General features: G+C 42.0%; 1 protein-coding gene across 2 annotated transcripts in view; it reads right to left on the bottom strand.

The window, feature by feature from the left end:
* LRRTM4 (leucine rich repeat transmembrane neuronal 4) overlaps nt 1–18,641 on the bottom strand; it is a 433,443-nt gene that overhangs the window by 185,893 nt on the left and 228,909 nt on the right. The window contains exons 8-13 of one of the 2 annotated variants that reach the window (XM_048928296.1): nt 17,241–17,335; nt 16,966–17,162; nt 16,659–16,736; nt 16,125–16,402; nt 15,617–15,828; nt 12,014–13,560 (exon numbers count right to left, since the gene is read on the bottom strand). In XM_048928296.1, the coding sequence (XP_048784253.1) occupies nt 12,014–13,560; nt 15,617–15,620 (1,551 nt within the window). In that variant the 5' untranslated portion in view covers nt 15,621–15,828; nt 16,125–16,402; nt 16,659–16,736; nt 16,966–17,162; nt 17,241–17,335. Of the gene's footprint in view, nt 1–12,013; nt 13,561–15,616; nt 15,829–16,124; nt 16,403–16,658; nt 16,737–16,965; nt 17,336–18,641 lie in introns of both variants that reach the window. The other variant, XM_048928295.1, reaches the window with a different exon arrangement.

The following is an 18,641-nucleotide window of genomic DNA, read 5'->3' as shown; positions in this document are numbered from 1 at the left end:
AGCTTGCCCCGAGAGAAGGTGAATGTGCTTCATTCCATCTGCAAGGCTAACGCAATTTCCAGAGTCCATTCAAATACTCATGTTGTCCCTTCAAGGTTTATAAAGTCCACTTTTGTTAAAACTTCTGCAAAAAGACCTAAGCTAGTTGTTTCATTATTAGCCCATCATGAGTTGAGCTAAATGCATAAAACATTTTTAAAGAAATGTTAACATCAGAGTTAGAGCGTATAAAAAAAATCCTAATGGGATGTTGGGTTGCTGTATATGGTCAACAGCTCTTCAGAGGAAACTTTGATGACTTCTAAGTGAATGCAAATTTATTACACTGCTCTAGTGATGTATTTCATTTTACACGCCGCTAACTTGAGGATGGTATTACTTCATAAATAGGAGCCTTGCCACAGACATCAGTGGGTCTCTGGCTCTCTGATCTGGGTGTGCACTCAATGAACTGGAACTGGAGGTGAGCGACTGAAGAACTGGTCAAGAACAGGGTCAAGGGAATAGAAGAAGGAATTTTCATTTGACTTTTTGTGTTATTTTTTTTTCTTTTTTGTAACCTCTCCTTGGTGAGCTGGATATTGTATTCAGCTATCCTGAGTGACATTTTAAATATCAGATACTTCTTCCTCTCAGATGAGTTTAATCTCTTTGTGGAGAAAAGAGCGATTTTAACAGCTGAGCAGCTATTTTTCACTGTGAAGGTTATTAACCTTTGGAACAAAGTACCCAAGAAGCAGAGCCTTCTTTAAGTCTTCAAGTGACTTTGGTTGAGGCACTTTTTTGTCAAAACAAAGCCACTGGGTTTTATAAGCAGTGCAATTTCATATATGATTATTTTGGCCCTTGAAGAAGGCAAAGCAGGTGGCCCAGAATCTCTTTAATCCTAATTTTTAAAAATCTATCAGTGTAGAACAACCCCAATTCAATCTTCATTAGACATGAGAGGCAGTGAATACAATATGCTAGTAATATCTTTCACTTACAACCTATGTGGAAAACTCATGAAGCCAATATTTAGTCTCTGCCTGATACATAAAAAACAAAGAAGCCTGACCCATGTTTTTGAAAGCTAATATAATAAATGTTTGGGAGCTAATCACCAACAGAAAAAGTGTAATCAATTCCTCAGATTGACAAAGCTTTTTGCACACTGGGACTATTAACATATTCAACATATTCAACAAATAAAAGGAGGCAAAGAGAACACCCATTGACTTTGTTTTTAAATAAAAATTTCAAACAACTCCAAATTGCCAGTAGGTTGCTTCCCCTTCCGATTTGTGCAATTTGTGTTCCGTATGCAAAACCACACAAACTGCCTTCATTCCCCTGTGCCACTTTGCGCCTGACACTGATGTGGCTTTTGAAGCCAGAAGCCTAACCTATGATTTAGAAAGGGAAAAGAAATGGATCAGAAATTTACATTAAAATCATGCAATTGCACTGCACTGCAGAAAACTAAAAGGGACCAGGGAGAACCTGAGTACCTAGAAGTAAATCTCCATTGCATCTGAATATAGTATAGACATTTTAAAAGAACTAAATAGGCATGTGCTAATACCACACCAACACAAAGCAGACCACTTCAGACAGGCTTTTGTAGCAGGGACAAAACAGACTCAGTGGGAGTCCCTCAAGGCTCCGACAATACTTTTTTTTTCTTCCCTGCTAAAGCAGTAGCTCAAGCCCCAGCCCTGTTGTTAGCATCTCGCACGGAGAGAGTGAAAGGCAATCCTCTCCAGCTGACCCCCGTGTAAGTAGATGGGAGCGGAAAGCCTGCAAGAGGATGGGAGAAATTTTCAAAGATTTACAGACTGATTTAGTTGCTCAAATTGTAATGAAAGCCATTGTGACCTTGCTTGAATTTTTTTTTTCTTTTGACAGTCTGACAGTTTGCAATGCTCATGCTATAAATTAAGGGCAGAGTTTAGAACAGTCCCCAGTTCTTGTGGCCAGTCTTCCAATGCCAAATCCGTGAGCATAGATACCATCCAGTCTTGCAAGGCAAGGCTGAGCATGGAAGCTGTCCCTTGTATATTCTTGAATCTCATTTAGCTCTGAATCATGTCAGCCAGCATAACACATGTCTACACTCAACAGTAATGAAGCGGTAAGGTTTATTTGTCTGATTGGAAGTGCAGGAAGGATCCAGAGTGGTAGACAAAGATCTAGCCTGAGGTTCTTCCATGAATTAGAGCTATAAACAGAGAAAATTTCAGCGCACAGAGCTGCATTAAACAGGAGCAATGCATAATTGCATAATGGGGGTTATGCATTATGCAGACTTCAGGATGTTCCCACTTACATGCTTCTACCTCATTCTTGCGCATAGGGAGAGAGCTACTCTCAAGCAGAGGAAGATCAAAAGCCACCTAGATAGTTTTGCACAAATTCTTAGTCAATTACAGTATTTACAGCTTTTCTTTCTTTTTTCTAGTAAGTATGAAAAGGACTGTAAGATGAATTTGTTACCAAATAACTGGTGATCTTACTGCATTGTTCTGTCTTCTGCCATTTATCTAGCACAGCACCTTCTCAGGTAAAGACCTACCCCATGGGAGCAATAGAAGAAAACTAAATGTTAAAAACATGGAGACTTCTATTTCCACAAAAACTCTGAGACATTATACATGGAAATAGAACTAGAATTAAAATATGCCAGTCTTAGGACTTCTCTTTACATACATATGCTTGAGTCTACACATAGACAATGAACATCCGTCCTGACCGTCAGTCCTCCTCAATACTCATTCTGTTAAATTAAATGGATAATGATGACCCAGAAAAATCTTATAATGTGAAAAGTACATGGTAATTAACTAGCCTTTAAGAATGACACTGCCGATTATTTTGGGACAATCCAGTAATAGTAGAGAAATGGAGTCTGAATGGGAAAGACAGTGTCAGAGGTACAATCTGAACAACAGTGGGTTTTGCCTGTCATTCATATCGAATTACTGTGGGGGGAGGGGGGAGGGGAAGAAAAGCTATTTATAACCCGTCAGTCTCAAGAAACCACAATTACGATAATTTAATTAACACACGGAGAAGCTTCAGGCAATCACATCGTTCTAAATTTAAGAAGTAGCACATTTCAGGCCCAAGATGATTTAGAACATTAACAAATGCTAGTTGAACCAGGGCAAGAATTTGATGGCCTTGTTGGTTCCCCTTAAAGCATCCATCACGGCAGAAAGATAATCCAAATGGATGTGTTAGTGAAAGATGAGAGCAGTGAAGAATCATCTGGGGTTTCAAAGGCCATCATGCAGAAGAAGAAGCTGGTTTTTAATGAGAACGGAGTTTGAAAATGAGCAAAAACACACAACTTGAGTCTATTCATCAAAGCTACAGTATGCATTAGAAAAGTTTGACAAAAAGCAGAGCTAGGATGCATGAAAGTGCAAGTCACCAAGAGTGAGCCTGACCTCTTCATAGGGAGCTTGTTCTCAGAGATAAATGGGTCCTCCACTGGCCCAGTGCACAGGAGGGGGCTTTATTCTTGGCACAGTGCAATCACAGGACAGCTTTTCCCCACGCAAGACTGGCATTTGGAATCATTCAATAAACAGGATACAGCCAGAGGTTTCTTACAACCTGGATTTCAGTCCTCAGTGGGTGATGAGGCACCCAGAGCTGTTCATGCCCCATCCCTGGAGGTGCCCAAGGTCATGGATGGGGCCCTGGGCAGCCTGAGCTGGTGGGGAACAAACAGCTCATGGCAGGGGATGGAACTGGACAATCTTTAAGGTCCCCTCTAAGCCAAACCATTCCATAATGCTATGAACTCATTGGAAAATAAATTGCTCCTTGTGCCTCTGTTGCCTCTTTCTGTGCCAAACCTCTATGGATTACACACTGGGTCCAATTCTTCCCAGTGAGGACTACTTCCTTCAAAATTTCCATACAGTGATTGAACTTGGGAGTTGTCACAGATGCTGCTCAAACACAAATATCTGTAGTAGTAATAATACCCTGACAGTGAGTTTACCTTCCTTCACTTTCTGTTATTGATTGCTTCTAAACTGGATTAAAATATGAGTAACATACAGGAAAAGCCTACTTCTTCCATATGAGAAAGGAAATATGCCAATGTATTTGTTTGCAAAGAACAACAATAACGCACCTTCTGCTTTAAAGCTGGTTCTTTCATTGTCTTTTAAGAATCGGAGATAAATATTTCTTCTACTGCAACACGTATTTATATCTGTATGCAATAGGAAGCACTGCACACAGACCCAATGCTGAATGTACCAAAAGATCTTTGCACACAACATAATTTCTAAGCTCTGCCTGTTGCAATGAAGGACATGCCACATTCCCACAATAGATTTAGCAGGCACTGAGTTTTAAAAAAACATAATTTTTCTCCTGATATAACACTTCTGCAGTGCAGCTGCAGACACAAAATAGCAAATACTGTTACATGACAAAATAATTCAGAAATTTCAGTATCAAAATCAAGACTCATTTATTAAAGTCAGTCTTTCCCTATTTAGGTCTACACAGAGCACATAGCTGTACAAGAACACAACAATAAAATTCCACCTCTGATCATCAACAAACCGATCATGCTACTTTTCCCCATAGGCTAACAGCAGAAAGACTATTTTTGCTTCTGTTTTTTTTTTTTTTTTTTTTTCTGTATTTCAGAGGAAATCAGACAATAGCAGTGACAGGGAAAGGGGAAAAAGAATGGAACTGTAGCAGCAAGGAGCTGTTGCATAAGATTGCAATCTGGGTGATGCAGTAACTAAAAATTAGAATGATGTTACTTATCCAATGAGTTTGGAGATCTACAAATGAAAGATACTATGCAAAAACCAAACAAACAACAACAACAACACCTCTCTTTTTTGCCATAGGGGTAAAAAAAAAAAAGATAAGTTCACACCCTCCCTCACAAGGTCCTATGATTTTCCATAGGATGGTGCCCACTGACATGGAGCTTTCCAAGAAAGCCTTTCTGGCCTGCTTACATTCATGAACTTCTTGTGTCCTCACCAACAGCATTTAAATGTATCTAACAAACCTCAAAAATAATAAATTTGAGGTAAAATGCTTGAACTACGAAACAAGGATGTGGATTTTGCTGTATTAATATACTGTGGGAGTGAAAGATCTCAGCTGATCAGCATTTCCTGCCCTTTATGGCCTTTCCTGCTCTTGCAGGTAGAAAGACTTCCATGGCAGCTGGATGGCTGCTAGATCTACAGGCAAGAACATTCTGTTTCTCCTGCACCCTTACATGGCTTAAAAAGGCAATGAGAAAACAGATTCATCAGTCCAAGAAGCCAATATTCTCAGTCACACCCTCCTGCACCATTCCATACACAGTGTGATAGAATCATAGAATTTTTTGAATTGGAAGGGACCCTTATAGGCCATCTGGTCCAACTCTTCTTCAACAAACAGGAACACCTACAGCTCTATCAAGCTGCCCAGTGCCAGGTCCAGTCTGACCCTGAGTGTCTCCAGGGACACCAGTGTCTCCAACAACAGCATCTCCTAGCTCCTACAAAGTATGTACAACCCCCAGGAGATTGCTAGGAATTGACTCAGTCATCTTTTTTATGTGAGACAGATGTAAGACAGAGATGTACAAGCAATCCAAGCTTATTTGGCTCCACAACAGGCAGATGTGATAAAATCTGATTAGTGTCAAAAATGTTTACAGCTGCAGCCCATCTGCGTTCAGTCCCATATACTTGGCTTGCAGTGGCCAAATACCAGAACACAATCACAAAGGAATTTTACACATCAAAACATTTACAACAAGGAGAACATGACAGAGACCTGTCCACTTCTCTCTGCCAAGCAAGTCTTGCTAGCAACACAGGCAATCTCCTGACAATAACCTGTGGATCTACCTTAGCGGCAGTAACACAGTGGGTTGCTTCTAGCAGCATCAGAATGCCTCCAAACATGGATGCATCTAGAAACAAGAAGCAGAGCCAAGTGCACAGCTCTCATCCAGCACCCAGCCTTGCTCCACTGGCTCTGCGTTGGATGGCATAAGTAAGGTCTCAATGTCAAGAACCAAGTCAGCACTGTTTTTCCAGAGGGGAGCTCAAGGAACATTTCCAGCAGCAGGATACTTACTAACAAGGCTGTTCGCTTCCTTTCAAGTGAGATTTTTGTGTGTGTTCGTGTGTATTTAAAAGAAGAAACAAATGAATGGGTTCGACAGATTTCTCCCTGTCTCTGCTAGCATTCTTCCTCCTGGCATGAGCTACATAATGGACTAAAATTGATTTTTTTTTCCCCTCCTTAAAATACTGGCAGCACATCACAGAGCTCAAGCAGAAGCAGAAGAAGGGGTGAGAAAAAAGGAGAGATGGAGAGGGTAAATTGCATCTGTCACAATTCCAGCCACGCAGGAATCCTTCACAAAGCCTGAGCAATGATTATAAAAGAAATACAATTATTTTCTTCTCTTGTACAAAGCTTTTACAGTGCAGTTCTGTCACTCCTCACCGTGCATAACACAAACTGGTTTTCAGCATATGGCAAAATAAAGGGAAGAAGAGGTGATGGGGGGTGGGGAGGATGCCATTCTGCTGGATATGTCTGTATGAAGAGCGCGCATCCTCGGTGCAATTTCAGAGTTCTGTCAATTAGCTGTCAGCCTGGATGAGATATAGTAGAACAAATGCAATGCTGGAACACAGGAAAGTTCCAAGCCTAAGTGCAAATTGGGAGATATGGGCTCAGCTTCTTCCTCTGCCACTAATTTCTTGCTTTATCACAGAGCGAGCTCTCGGCAGAACACACACTGTAAGAGCAGATCTCAGATCAGCTAAATTCCCAACCAGACACCTGAATAAGGATTGAGTAAGACTTTCAGAAGTGCTCAGCAACCTCCTGCAGCTCCCTTTTCAAATTCACGACCAGCATCTCAATTGCTGCTGATGTGCAGCTGGCTGAGCTCTCCCGGAAATACAGGCAGGCATTTTGGTAATATGTTTGGGAAGACTCATGCTTTGCAAGTGCTGAGCCCTAGAAAATTTGCCCCTATGCAGTTATGACTACATTACTTAGTCCTTCTGTAGCACAACATCCAGCATACTGACACTATGCTTGCAACCACAAATAAAAGCAGTATGTGGAAGGCTGCGGGAGTTAACACAGACCAATGTTAACAAACACACATTTCTACCTTTGGACCTAATCCTGAAGATATTTCCAAAATTTACCTCCTGCTCAAACCTCTCACTGGCCCTGTGCCTAAGAGGTTTCTCCTCTGACCCACTTCTGACATATTTCAGAGACACTGCAGGGAGGAAATCCACTATTACTTCAGTCTTTGCCTAATTTCTACAACAGAGCTTGTGACAAAGTTTCATTGCATTTCAAGCAGGAACTTAAGGTCCACTGATAATCACAGAGAGATGGAGGAAGAGCCAAAGCACCAAAGGATATGAGAGAGCTCAATTAACATGGGCCATCCTACAGCTTTCCTAAACGCAGTCACTAGAAAAAAAGAACACTGGAACTTCCTCCTAGGAGGACTAAGGACTCCTCCTCCTTAGCTCCTAAAATGAGGGCAGTAGGCTTTGGAACCAACAATCACTGCTTCCCACTTGCCATGTTCTTCTCTTTGCATTGCACTACCTGGAAAATCACCTTCCTTTTACATTACACCAGATCACGTAAAAACTTAAGCCTCTGCTGTCAGGTCCTTGCTGAATTTTCTTTATGTGAATGTAAGACCAAAGGGAATACTGTCACTGTTCTTAAAAAAGCACACACAAAAGACAAACAAAACCCACCACTCTGCCAAACTACTGAGTGACTTCTCTCCCCTGAGGCTACCATGTCCCATAAGATCTTGCTTAGATCCTGGACATCCTTTCCAAAATAAGTTACAGAACCACCTTTCCAGAGCTGGAATCTTGGGCTAACAAGCATCTTGAAAGAGAGGACTTCTTTTTTTTTTTTTTTTTTTTTCCTTTTTGCATCTTCCTGCAAACAACACAGTATGATGTTTAATAAATATATGATAATCAACAGTGGCATGTCAGCTTTTCCTTTTAAATTAGGCTCAAAAAGAAGAGGTCAACAGTAGCCCAATATGTTTGCATATGTTATATTTCTCTACCAATCTATTTCTTCCCACTGGCAAGAGGGGAGCAAGCAGAATTCAAAGCAAACACAATTTTGCGCAACTGATTTAGCAAGTATGAATGCAAGTGACAACTGCCCTGGTTTTCACTCCAATGAAAAACATAGAAGCATCACAGCAGAGACATTCTTGTATGTGAACAGGTGGGCTTGTTTGTCAAACTCTGGGGTATGGTTAGACATGGAGACATGAAAGTGTAAAGAGCAACACTGCAGAGTCTGTGTCAATTGTCTCTCAAAGGGTTTCACATCAACTGTACTCAGCTAACATGGAAAAGATGTTCACTTGGTTGGTTGGTTGGTGGTTGATTGTTCAGTAACAGCCAGCCTGAGAAACAGAAGAGGAAAAACCTAGCAGAAAGGAGGAAACATTTATGGAGTGATGTTCCTTCTCCCCACATAGTGTGCTATATGTGAATATTCTGTGTGCTATGTATGAAACACATCATTCTAGCTTGGTTTATAAAATTGCTTTTTATGCTCCATGATCTTCAGCAAATGTACAAATAAACATGACAGAGAGAGGGAATAAGAAGCACAAGCACAAAGCAAATACCAAAATGCGATAGCAGCAGTCTGCTAACTGGATGGTGAGAGCCAAAATCATAAGCATCCAGTTATTTTAGAAAGCTTTGCCAATAGACTAAATAGAATACCATGGGCCAGGTGTCAGTGATTATAATCCCACTGATGCCAAGAGAGTTGCTCCTATTTACAGCAAGCCTGACTTTGGCTGTGCCTCTGTAGTACAAGAAATAATTCATAAAGCACAGAGTTAAAAGCAGCCTTGCAAATTGCCCCTGGCACCCACTGCTTGCAGATAATGACCCAACACGGGGCAGCTCCCGCACACTCATGTTGCTTTGGTGCAGCCAAGGCATCTTGCTGAACTCAGAACAACCACCATCACCACTTACTCACACGTGCAGCTGCTGTTAAAAAATGAACCTGTGTGAATGCCTAAACATGCTACTCCAAAGCCAGTTCTGCCATGGAAAGATGGTGGCAACATATGAGAAGAGCTGGATACTTGAAAAACAAATTCAGAGCTGTGACAGTAATGGCTGTGTCCAGAACAGCCCTAGGCTGCACACAGGAACATCCATTATCACCAGCTTCCAACAGAGGAATACACTCAGGCATATTCTTTCCTAGGTTAACACAGAATTAACCCATAACTAATTAACCCATTAACCCTTCGCAGAAAGATATGCAGGTTTTAGACATCCACGGTGCTTCAAGGTGTGTATGGGTTGGCGTGTGAGAGCAGATATTGATATGAAAAATATTAATGAAGTAAAATCGATAGAACCTTAAGTAATTGATGCTGACAACTGCTCTGCTTTCATTTTGATAACCAGGTACTCTTCTCCCCCTACATGTTCCTGTTTTGGGGGAAACCTTGGCCTGAGCCCAATGAATTAGCAAGTCAGACCCGTGGGAGGATGAGCCTGAGCTGTCTCACTTGTCCAAAGTCCAAAGCAATAGTTTTAGTAATAGTTTTCCCACAAGCGGGTGCATCTGGGTAAATTAAAAATTGATAACAAAATACTCCATTTTCTTCCTCCCTTCACCGCAACATTAAGCCTTTCCATTGCTGAAGATACTACAGGGATTTTTTTCTTACCATTCCTAAGTACTGCACAGTGAATATGTGTCCTTTCACAAGTGGAACCTTGTAGCTATGGAGACGAAGGATGTTAAATCCAAGCTGAAGATAGTATTTCAGTGGGGGCTTATGGCTGCTACATGTGTCTTCAGTGATCCACTGCTTTCTGTCTCCTCCAGTCCTCTGTGCTAATAGCCAACGCATAATTAATACCATGCAGATACAGAGCATATGTTCTCCCAGTCCCAGCACTACTGCATTCAGAACAGGCTTCCTGAATTTACACCACAACGAGGAATCCCAATGATAATGGGATAAATAGCCTGACTTCTGCAAACTTGTGAGCCAGTGTAACTTAACCTGAGCAGCAGCTGAATCAAACTGCTATGGCACTGCAACAGCACCTGGAAACCAGGTGAGCTGGGGTCCCCTTGTGTTTAAAGCTGTGCCTAACACTCAGCAGCAGCAGGAAGAAATTATGCCATACTGACCTTCGGTTACCAGACCTGGTAGGTCTTTCTACCTATTTATTTATCTCCCATAATCCAAATTATTTGGATTTCAGCCTCCCAAACAGCAGGAGGTGTCCCCTTATCTTTTGTGCATTATAATTATGATCCGAATTTCCTTACAATGGTTTCATTACGTGCACTTTTGGATATGACACAGGGATTCAACTGTCCTCCAAACCATCTTTAAATTAAACAGCTCCATACCGAAGCTAATGACATTTTAGTGGTGTTAAACTTGAGCAGGAAAACAAGGCAGCCTTTCAGGTGAAATTAATGCTCCTTGTGACAGCTGGTGAAAATTCACAATAACTTTGTTAGCATCTTTTTATTTCTATTTGCACTGCTAACAGAAAAGAAGCAGCCAAAGCACACATTGATTCACATAATGCTAGTGGAAATGACAAGGGCACGATAGGTGCTTTTCCCTTTCTGAAGGCAATGCTGCTCCAGACCCCAAATCATCTCTATTTTTGCTTCCCCTTAGTTCTGCGGTCCAAACTCAGATAGTGATTTCAGGTGCCAAATACCAGACATCATACAGAAGCCCTATTTTCTGAAAGTGCAAAACATCCAATTTTCAAAAATGGGGATCCAAGAATCGCAGCCTGCTGAGCACTGCTCAAATTTAACACACCTTTCAGACTACCTCACTGCTCAAAATCTACCATAGCCTATTCAACGTGCATAAAAAGATATGATTGAATGTCAGCAGGCACACTGACAGTGTATTCAGGTAGGATAACCACAACCAGGGAACCAAAATCCACCATGACCTCCTAATCACGTACAAAGTTAAGTAACGAGTACCGAAATGTAACCATGGAAATCCTCCTCATCAGGAATAAATAAGCAATTATATTCACAAGTAAAAACGTTTCTTACATACATATTAAATAGTGTCAATGACAACGCAGCAACAAAAAACTACAGCATTTTCTAGCCAAAGCTTAACAACAGAGCAAAGAAACATCAACAGCTTTTCTTATTTGTATTTCTCACATACTTACTAAATCAAAATTATACTGCATCCTTAAATGCATGCAACTACTGCCTTCACTAGAGCTGTATCTCAAGCTAAACCTTCACCAAGCATCTGAAAGTTTTCACTAAAATAGAAAAACCAAGAGAAAATCCCTCTCTCAAACTCAGATATTTGCAGATGTTTAAGCTGGGGCCTTTGCAAGGCTGAAATCTACAATAAGCTAATGAAGAAGCATGGATGTTCCTGGTTATCTATCAAACAAGTAAATGCTCAACCCAAACCTGTGCTGCAGTCTTGCTGTTTCCAGGTTTACCCCCTGAATCAGACAGAAAATGCAGAAAAGCTTTGGCATTATCACTAAACGCATCAGAAAACCCCAAAGATGTGACATTGGGTCTGGAGCAGAGAGGACTCCATGCTTATTTTTGAAACAGAAAGGTTCTTAAACTTCTCTGCCTCTAGCAATACAGGAAAGATGGGCCTCATGCTACCACCGATAATTAAATAGGTGCAGATGAGAGGGGGATAATGCACCTCTCTTTTATCATAGGTGTTTACTTCATCTTACACTAATTCTACTTTAAGTCTGAATTGTTCAAAAATAATCACTGTCACTTCCCTGATTGCTACAATTTAATGAGATAACCTTGCATGCTGAGCAAACCCCAAAGCAAAAAAAAACCTCATTAATCTTTCTAGCATTTAGAGACACCTCAAGAGCTTCAAACATTTACCTCTCCTTCCCAGCAGCTGAAATGGTTTTAGGAGGATCATGGTTCATACCTCACATTCCCTGGAGCCAGAGATGGTATACGTGCAGGGCCCAGATCCATTAACGGATACATCCATGGTCTCAGAGTTTGTTGGCTTGTAGTCCACGTAATACTCCTGTAAAGGGGAGTTCATTTGCCTTTCAGACTCCCTGGCCTTTTTCCTGCGCCTCTTCATGAGTGAGTGCTGCTGGAGCTGCTTCATGCTGGCTGGATAGCGCTTCCATGACACGTAGATAACCAACAAAATCATGGCCACGGAAAGAAAGAGGGCCACGCTCCCAGCAATGATTTTGTGAAAGGAAACGTGCTCGTATTCGGGTTCCACTGCAGGTGTTGGGAGGTCAGTGGAGGGGCTTGGCACCACAGACGTTGGCTGATTGCTTTCAAGTTTGGAAACGGTAGGCTTAGGAATAAAGACAGGTCTCTGGGGGGTTTTGGGAGCCTGATATGATCTTTCAGTAACCACCACCTGGATTTCGGCACAGATATTGTATGTCTCCACAGCATCGCTCACTTTTTCACCCTGGATTTGTTTAGGGCCTGCACATATCATAGTGGTTTCTTTATTTCCCTTGAAATTCTTAAGCCAAGTGAACAGAGGGCAAATGCTTCGAGTACATTCCCACATATTTCCGGATAGAGTGATGGAGATGAGTGAGATCCATGTATTGATGGTCTCCTGAGAGATGTTGGTGAGTTTGTTGGAATCCAGGTTCAACTTTTGTAGGTTGGGGAGGCACTGGAACGTCCCAGGCTCTATCCCTGTAATGTCATTTCCTGATAAATCCAAGTTGTGCAAGGAACTCCAAGTCCACGTTAACCCTTGGCTGATAGACCGGATCCTATTCCATTGCAAGTAAATTGAGCGAAGGTTGAAGAGGCGTGGGAAGTGGGCGAAATTGATCTTAGAAAACTGGTTGTGCTCCAAATGGAGCTCCGTCAACTTCAAAAGGCCAGCGAAAGCATTTCGGGATAAGCTCCGCAGGCGATTGTAGCCCAGATCCAGAAAATCGAGGTTACGGCAGTCTTGGAAAACTCGGATCGGGACGGATTTCAGCGAGTTAGACCGCAAATGCAAGATCAAGAGCTTACGAAGGCCTTTGAACTGCTCAGACTGCAGCACCTGCAACTTGTTGTACGAGAGGTCCAGGTTGCGGAGGTTGGGGACTGGGTGAAACGTTTTGTTGTGCAGATGGGTAATTTTGTTGGAGCTCAGAATTAATTCCTTCAGCCTGCGGATCCCCTGAAATGCATCCTCATCCACGGAGTTGATGTAATTATGGTCAAGATAAAGCCATATGAGCTGATTGAGGCCCGCAAACTGATTCGATTTAAGCTTCTGAATGCTGTTGTACCGCAACGATAAGCCTTGAGACCCTCCAGAAATATTCTGAGGGATGTCTCTGAACGCGTGAGATTCGCAGTACACAATCTTGCCATCGCATCTGCAGTTCTTGGGGCAAGCTCGCTGAGCCCCCGCAAGCACAACAAGCAGCACCACAGGAAGTAGCACTAACACCACACTCATGCCCCTCAGCTGCTTAATTAAATGGAAACCTACAATATTAAAAAGAAAAAAAGAAGTGCATTGTAAAGCTACCTAAATAATTCAGCAATGGGTTTCTAACATCCATGGGGTTTCTGATAAAGCCTTCGTGAAGCAGTGGGTTTTCAAGACAACCTGTTTGTGTCCTGGCTTGCACTTTTGGTTGTATAAATGTCTTTGCTTGCCATCTCTCCTACCTGCACCATCACCGGCACTACTCTCGTTATTCAATTACTTGTGTGTGATTTATGAGCCCTTAGAAGGACCAAGAGCCCATTCTCTATTTGCTGTTCTCCTGTACATCATCTCTCAGGGCTGCTGGTATATCCTTATCGCTAGATGCTAGGATTTTAACAATAAACATATTTGTCAAGTCACTGTGCTGAATGCTCCATAGTGCTGGGAAGGAAATGAGGCAAAGCTTCTGGCATTTACATGGTACTAAATATGTTCCCTGATAAAAGCAATTGCAAGTTCAGTTCTCCCAAAAAGTGAGGAATCTACTTATCATAAAGTTTGATCCGTCTTTAATGCACCCATTTGTTGTAAAACTAAAAATTGTAGGCTTTACTTTTTACACTTAGTAATTATATTTGAGAGTAGGTTTCACTTGTTCATTAATTTCCATGTACCTTAAATGCATAGAAATGCACAGAAACAAAGTTCAATCATATTGGGAAGTATTACTATAAAATGCTAGCACGGGACCTGAGTAACAAGGTAATGTTAGGAGACATTTATTTAAAATGAGTCCACAGCCTTAACACTTACTGCCTTAAAGTTATCTACACAGAGGGGTGAATACCTAAGCACTTCCTATTTTTGGTATACATTCATTGCATATCCTCTGTGAAAATATACATAGAAATACTTACATATAAACACTGCCTTTAGAGCAGCAATACACCCAAAGTTTAAGGGGGAATTTCTGTATTGTAGCTGCCGTCTCTTTTCCCCAGCCCTGCTCATATTAAGATTCTGCGTTTCAGATGTCAAAATTCTCCTGTAGAACAGATATCATTGCATGGCCACAGTGCTATTTTCTACATTCTCTGAATAATTATGGAAGGGGCTGCAGGGGGCTGTCAGAGTCCCCAGCACATACGCACGCTCTCCTCAGCCTGCAGTGATTTTAGGACTGATGCCTCTGTGCCCAGAGTTGCAATCTTACTAGGAATTAAGATGCATTCTTCCAATAGGAAATATTCTAAGGGCCAGTATCTCCTTGATAAATAATCACCTCATTATTTGTCACATACAGAAAACCACCCTTGTGTTGCAGTTATTTCATCTGCTTTTAAACCAAGGGGGCAATCTACAAAATAATTCCTCATCTAACACGCCCCTGACTATGCATCTCTGCCTTTCACTTTAAGGTTGGATTTTTAATTTAAATTCTCATTTTTTTGCTACTGCCTATGTGTCAGCAGCAGCCAGCTAGAAATATGTTCTTGCTGTTACAGACTTGGAGGTTGGGGGGGGGGGGAAGGAGGGAGGGAAATAAACCTGTCACACTTGAAAAAATAAGACTGGCAAATGACTGCTGGAAATCCAGCAGCAGTATTAGGGCGCATCTTTTCAGAACCACCTATAGAACCAAATCAACCCCTTCCCTTTGGCTTCCCACCTAACCACAAAGTGTTAACAGTCCGTTCTGACAGCCCGAATAATGCCACTACAGGCTCATGGAATAGGAATAGAAACCCAGAAGAGATGTGGTGCGGGCTGCCTCACGCATGCATGTACCTCTGTGCATCATGTGTGCAGGTGTGTGGGTGGTTGGACAGACAGGAACGTACAGCCCTTCACCCCATGCATGCATGCACACATTAATTACATACGAAATCACTGCAGGAGGAAAGGTGTGTGCGTTTGGTGGGAGGGTGTGGGGGGGTGAATGCATGATCTAAAAATACAATAGCAATGAGTACAATGAGTCACCTGGCACAGGAATGCGCTGCTGGTTAGGCTGTTTTCCCCTCCCGAACAGCTAATAATCCAACTGAACAAAAAATATGCCACACAGCTGCAGCTGTGCTGACAAACAAGCAAGAAAAGTTCACTTACCCATCCTTTTGTCACCAACAAATGTCCTCCTCTTCCTCTCGCCAGCTGTTTTCTTCGCTCTCTCTTCCCCTTTTTGCCTTTTTCCCCTTTGCCTCTCTCTTCTTTTTAAAACTGCTCTTTTCCTTAAACCATCAAAATCTTCATGTCACAGCACGGCTGCCGCTCGCATCACCGCCATCCAGCGTGCATGCCAGAGCCCCACACAAAGTTCCCTAGAGAGGACAAGCAAGAATTTTGGGGATGAGGAAGGAAAGGGAGAGGGAAGGGGCTGGGGGTGGGGAAGACAGGACGAAGGATGGGGGGGAGTCTGTAAGAGGTGGGGGGGGCGGGGGGGGGGTAGGGAGGGACTCTAAGCTCTGAGAGCCATTGTGTAAGTCATCAGAGAACCATCAGCATTAAGTGGCAATCTGCAAGGAAAAGCTACAGCACACCGCGAAGGTAAAGCAACTTCTCTGGGAGAAACGAGAAGAAAAAAAAAAAGAAAAAAAAAAAAAAGCTTTGCCGGTACCTAGCATCTCTCATTCTGCTGCCTTTTGCCATTCCCAGACACAGCAATCCATCTCCAGCTCCCAGCTCCCGAAGCAGGCAGGCCTCCCGTGCCGTGTAACCCCCCAGTTAAAGACTGTGCAGGATAGCTTTATCCATTTAGCTGGTCAGGTTTAAAGTGTTTTGTAGCTGTGCTGAGAGGCAGCTCCTGTCTAATTCAGAAGGCTTTCCAGAGAGTGATGATGCTTTGGAGCTTGTTGGTGCTAATGTTCTAGTTTGTGATACACTGAGTGCCCTCCACTGGAGAAAACAGATCACACATTAAAGGCATGAACAAGTGCTCCTGTCATTGCTATGCAGACTTTCTTCCTTCAGAAAAGAAAATTAAAGATACAGCATTGCCTCGCTTACCACCATCCCTCCCCGGACCCTTCTGCCTTCCCTCTATTGTTCAATGTTTATGGGGTGGATTTTCTTGCAATGAGCACAGAGCATTGAAAAAACAACACCTGGTCCCTGTGTATTTGGTACCGGATCTCTTTCTAATCCACCTGACCTGGATATTTTTCTTCAGCACACTCCACGCTGATTTTATTTTCCTGCGTTCTCTGGGTGAGCACAGGAAAAGGGATGCCTGCAGATTCAAAGTGAAAGTCATGTTAAGGGCAAGGGGAAACAGGAAACACACAAACTAATCATCCACATATAAGGAATTCAGTTACATGCAGCAAATCCAAGTGTAAACACACTGAAAACAGCCTGGTGTCCCTTTTTTAAAGCGTTGAATTGTTGATTCTTTTCCATCAGCAGTGATGAACAAAGCAACAATTTTGAGAACACAAAGCTGATGGTGCAGAATTCACCTTTTTTCTCTCCTGGATTCATCCCCCTTGGCCTCCCCCAGCTCCCAGGCAGTGACTTCTCACGCTGCTCAGGATGTCAGCAGGCTCCAGCCCTGTGCTGGGATCCAAGACGCGATGCTTCCGCTGCACTTCACCTTCTGCTATTTGTCTGGCAGGTTCACCTGGGCTGGAGTCAATTCTCCCTCAGCCAAAGGGATCTGGAGACAGTGAGGAACCACGCAGAGTGCTTTCACCTGCTGCTGTTTGGCCCCATTAACCACAAGCAGCAAACAGACCTCTCAATGGATGCCCATGCAAACACAGACGTGACTTTTAGGGTTTCAAAGCCATCTCAGAGGGCAGCACTGGACTGTCCCCCAATACTTTTAACCTGGGTTAACAAAAAAAAAAACAAAAAACAAAAAACAAAAAAAAAAAACCCTGTCATTTACCATAGAATGGATCCATCGGTTCCTAAAGCTTATTTAACTGTGCTGTCTGCCCAGCTGCTCCCCTCTCCCTGTGCTATGCAGACATCAGGTATTTTAAAAGCAATTCCCAGCTCAAATCTTTTATTTAGATGATAAATATGCTCAAAGTGTTTGCTGTTGATTTTCATTGAGTGATCCTATGTTATTCCTGTTTTCTTAAGTGTTTTTTAACTATTGCCCCCTTATGATTTAACAGCTCATTCCACTTGAGGTTTCTGCCTACATCCAGCAGTTGCTCCACACCAATATGACAAAAAATGAAAACTGTGTAAAACTCCAGGCCGCTTCATGTCCTTTTAAAAACAAATAAATGCATAAAAACATGCCTAGAAGCCAACTTCCCCCTCTCCTATACCTCTATCCAGACAGCAACCCGTGCTGGCCAGAGACAGATTTGCATAAGGAAAATATAATTAATCACTATTTTTACTCTGAATTGGCGAGCAATACTCACACCTTCCTCAAACAAGATTCAGTGCTTAATTATCATAAATGATGTTGAAAGTACTTCTTCCATGTCTGTATTAGCTACGTCTGCATTATAGCCAGTACCATTTTAGCCAGCATTCATATTTATTCATGATACAATTTCCTAATAAAGGTAAAAGCTGAAGTGTGCAGCTATTATAACCTTATGTTGATGGTTCTCCATGAAGAGTCCATTTGAAACTCTGCCAGATTTCAGAATGAACCGAGCAGAGTGATGTCTACAGATACCGTACAGATTTGCAGGGGATGCCTTTTCCCGGATTCCTGGATCCTTTGATCTTACATGAGCTGAAGCAGCATTGCCATAAGCTGTCCTGCTGCTATGCACTCACTGAGACTCCAAAAAACCCCATTTCTACAAAAAGTTCTAATGAATTTTACTTTCATGAAGATCTTCTGATGCCATAACTGAAAATACCATGCATTCTAAGACAGAAATCTTTCATTTCTAATTGAGCAAGGTTGGTTGTTGTTTTTTTTTTGTCTGGTTGGTAGGTTTTGTTTGGTTGCTTCTCTCTTTAATAAAAGAAATATTATATTGTCTTCTGTGCCAACAAAAAAAAAGAGGCCAAAGAAGGAAAAAAAAAACCAGAAAATTTGCAGTCAATCTAAATAAGTCTAATGGGTACAAAATAAAAAATAAAAACTCAAAAAGCTCACAGAATAAAGGAAGATGAATTTTGTGTTTGTGGTTTCATTCCATTTCTTTAGAGTGGT

This window comes from Lagopus muta, chromosome 27, assembly GCF_023343835.1.
Source record: "Lagopus muta isolate bLagMut1 chromosome 27, bLagMut1 primary, whole genome shotgun sequence".
NCBI classification, from domain to species: domain Eukaryota; kingdom Metazoa; phylum Chordata; class Aves; order Galliformes; family Phasianidae; genus Lagopus; species Lagopus muta.
This window is presented reverse-complemented; position numbering and strand designations above follow the sequence as displayed.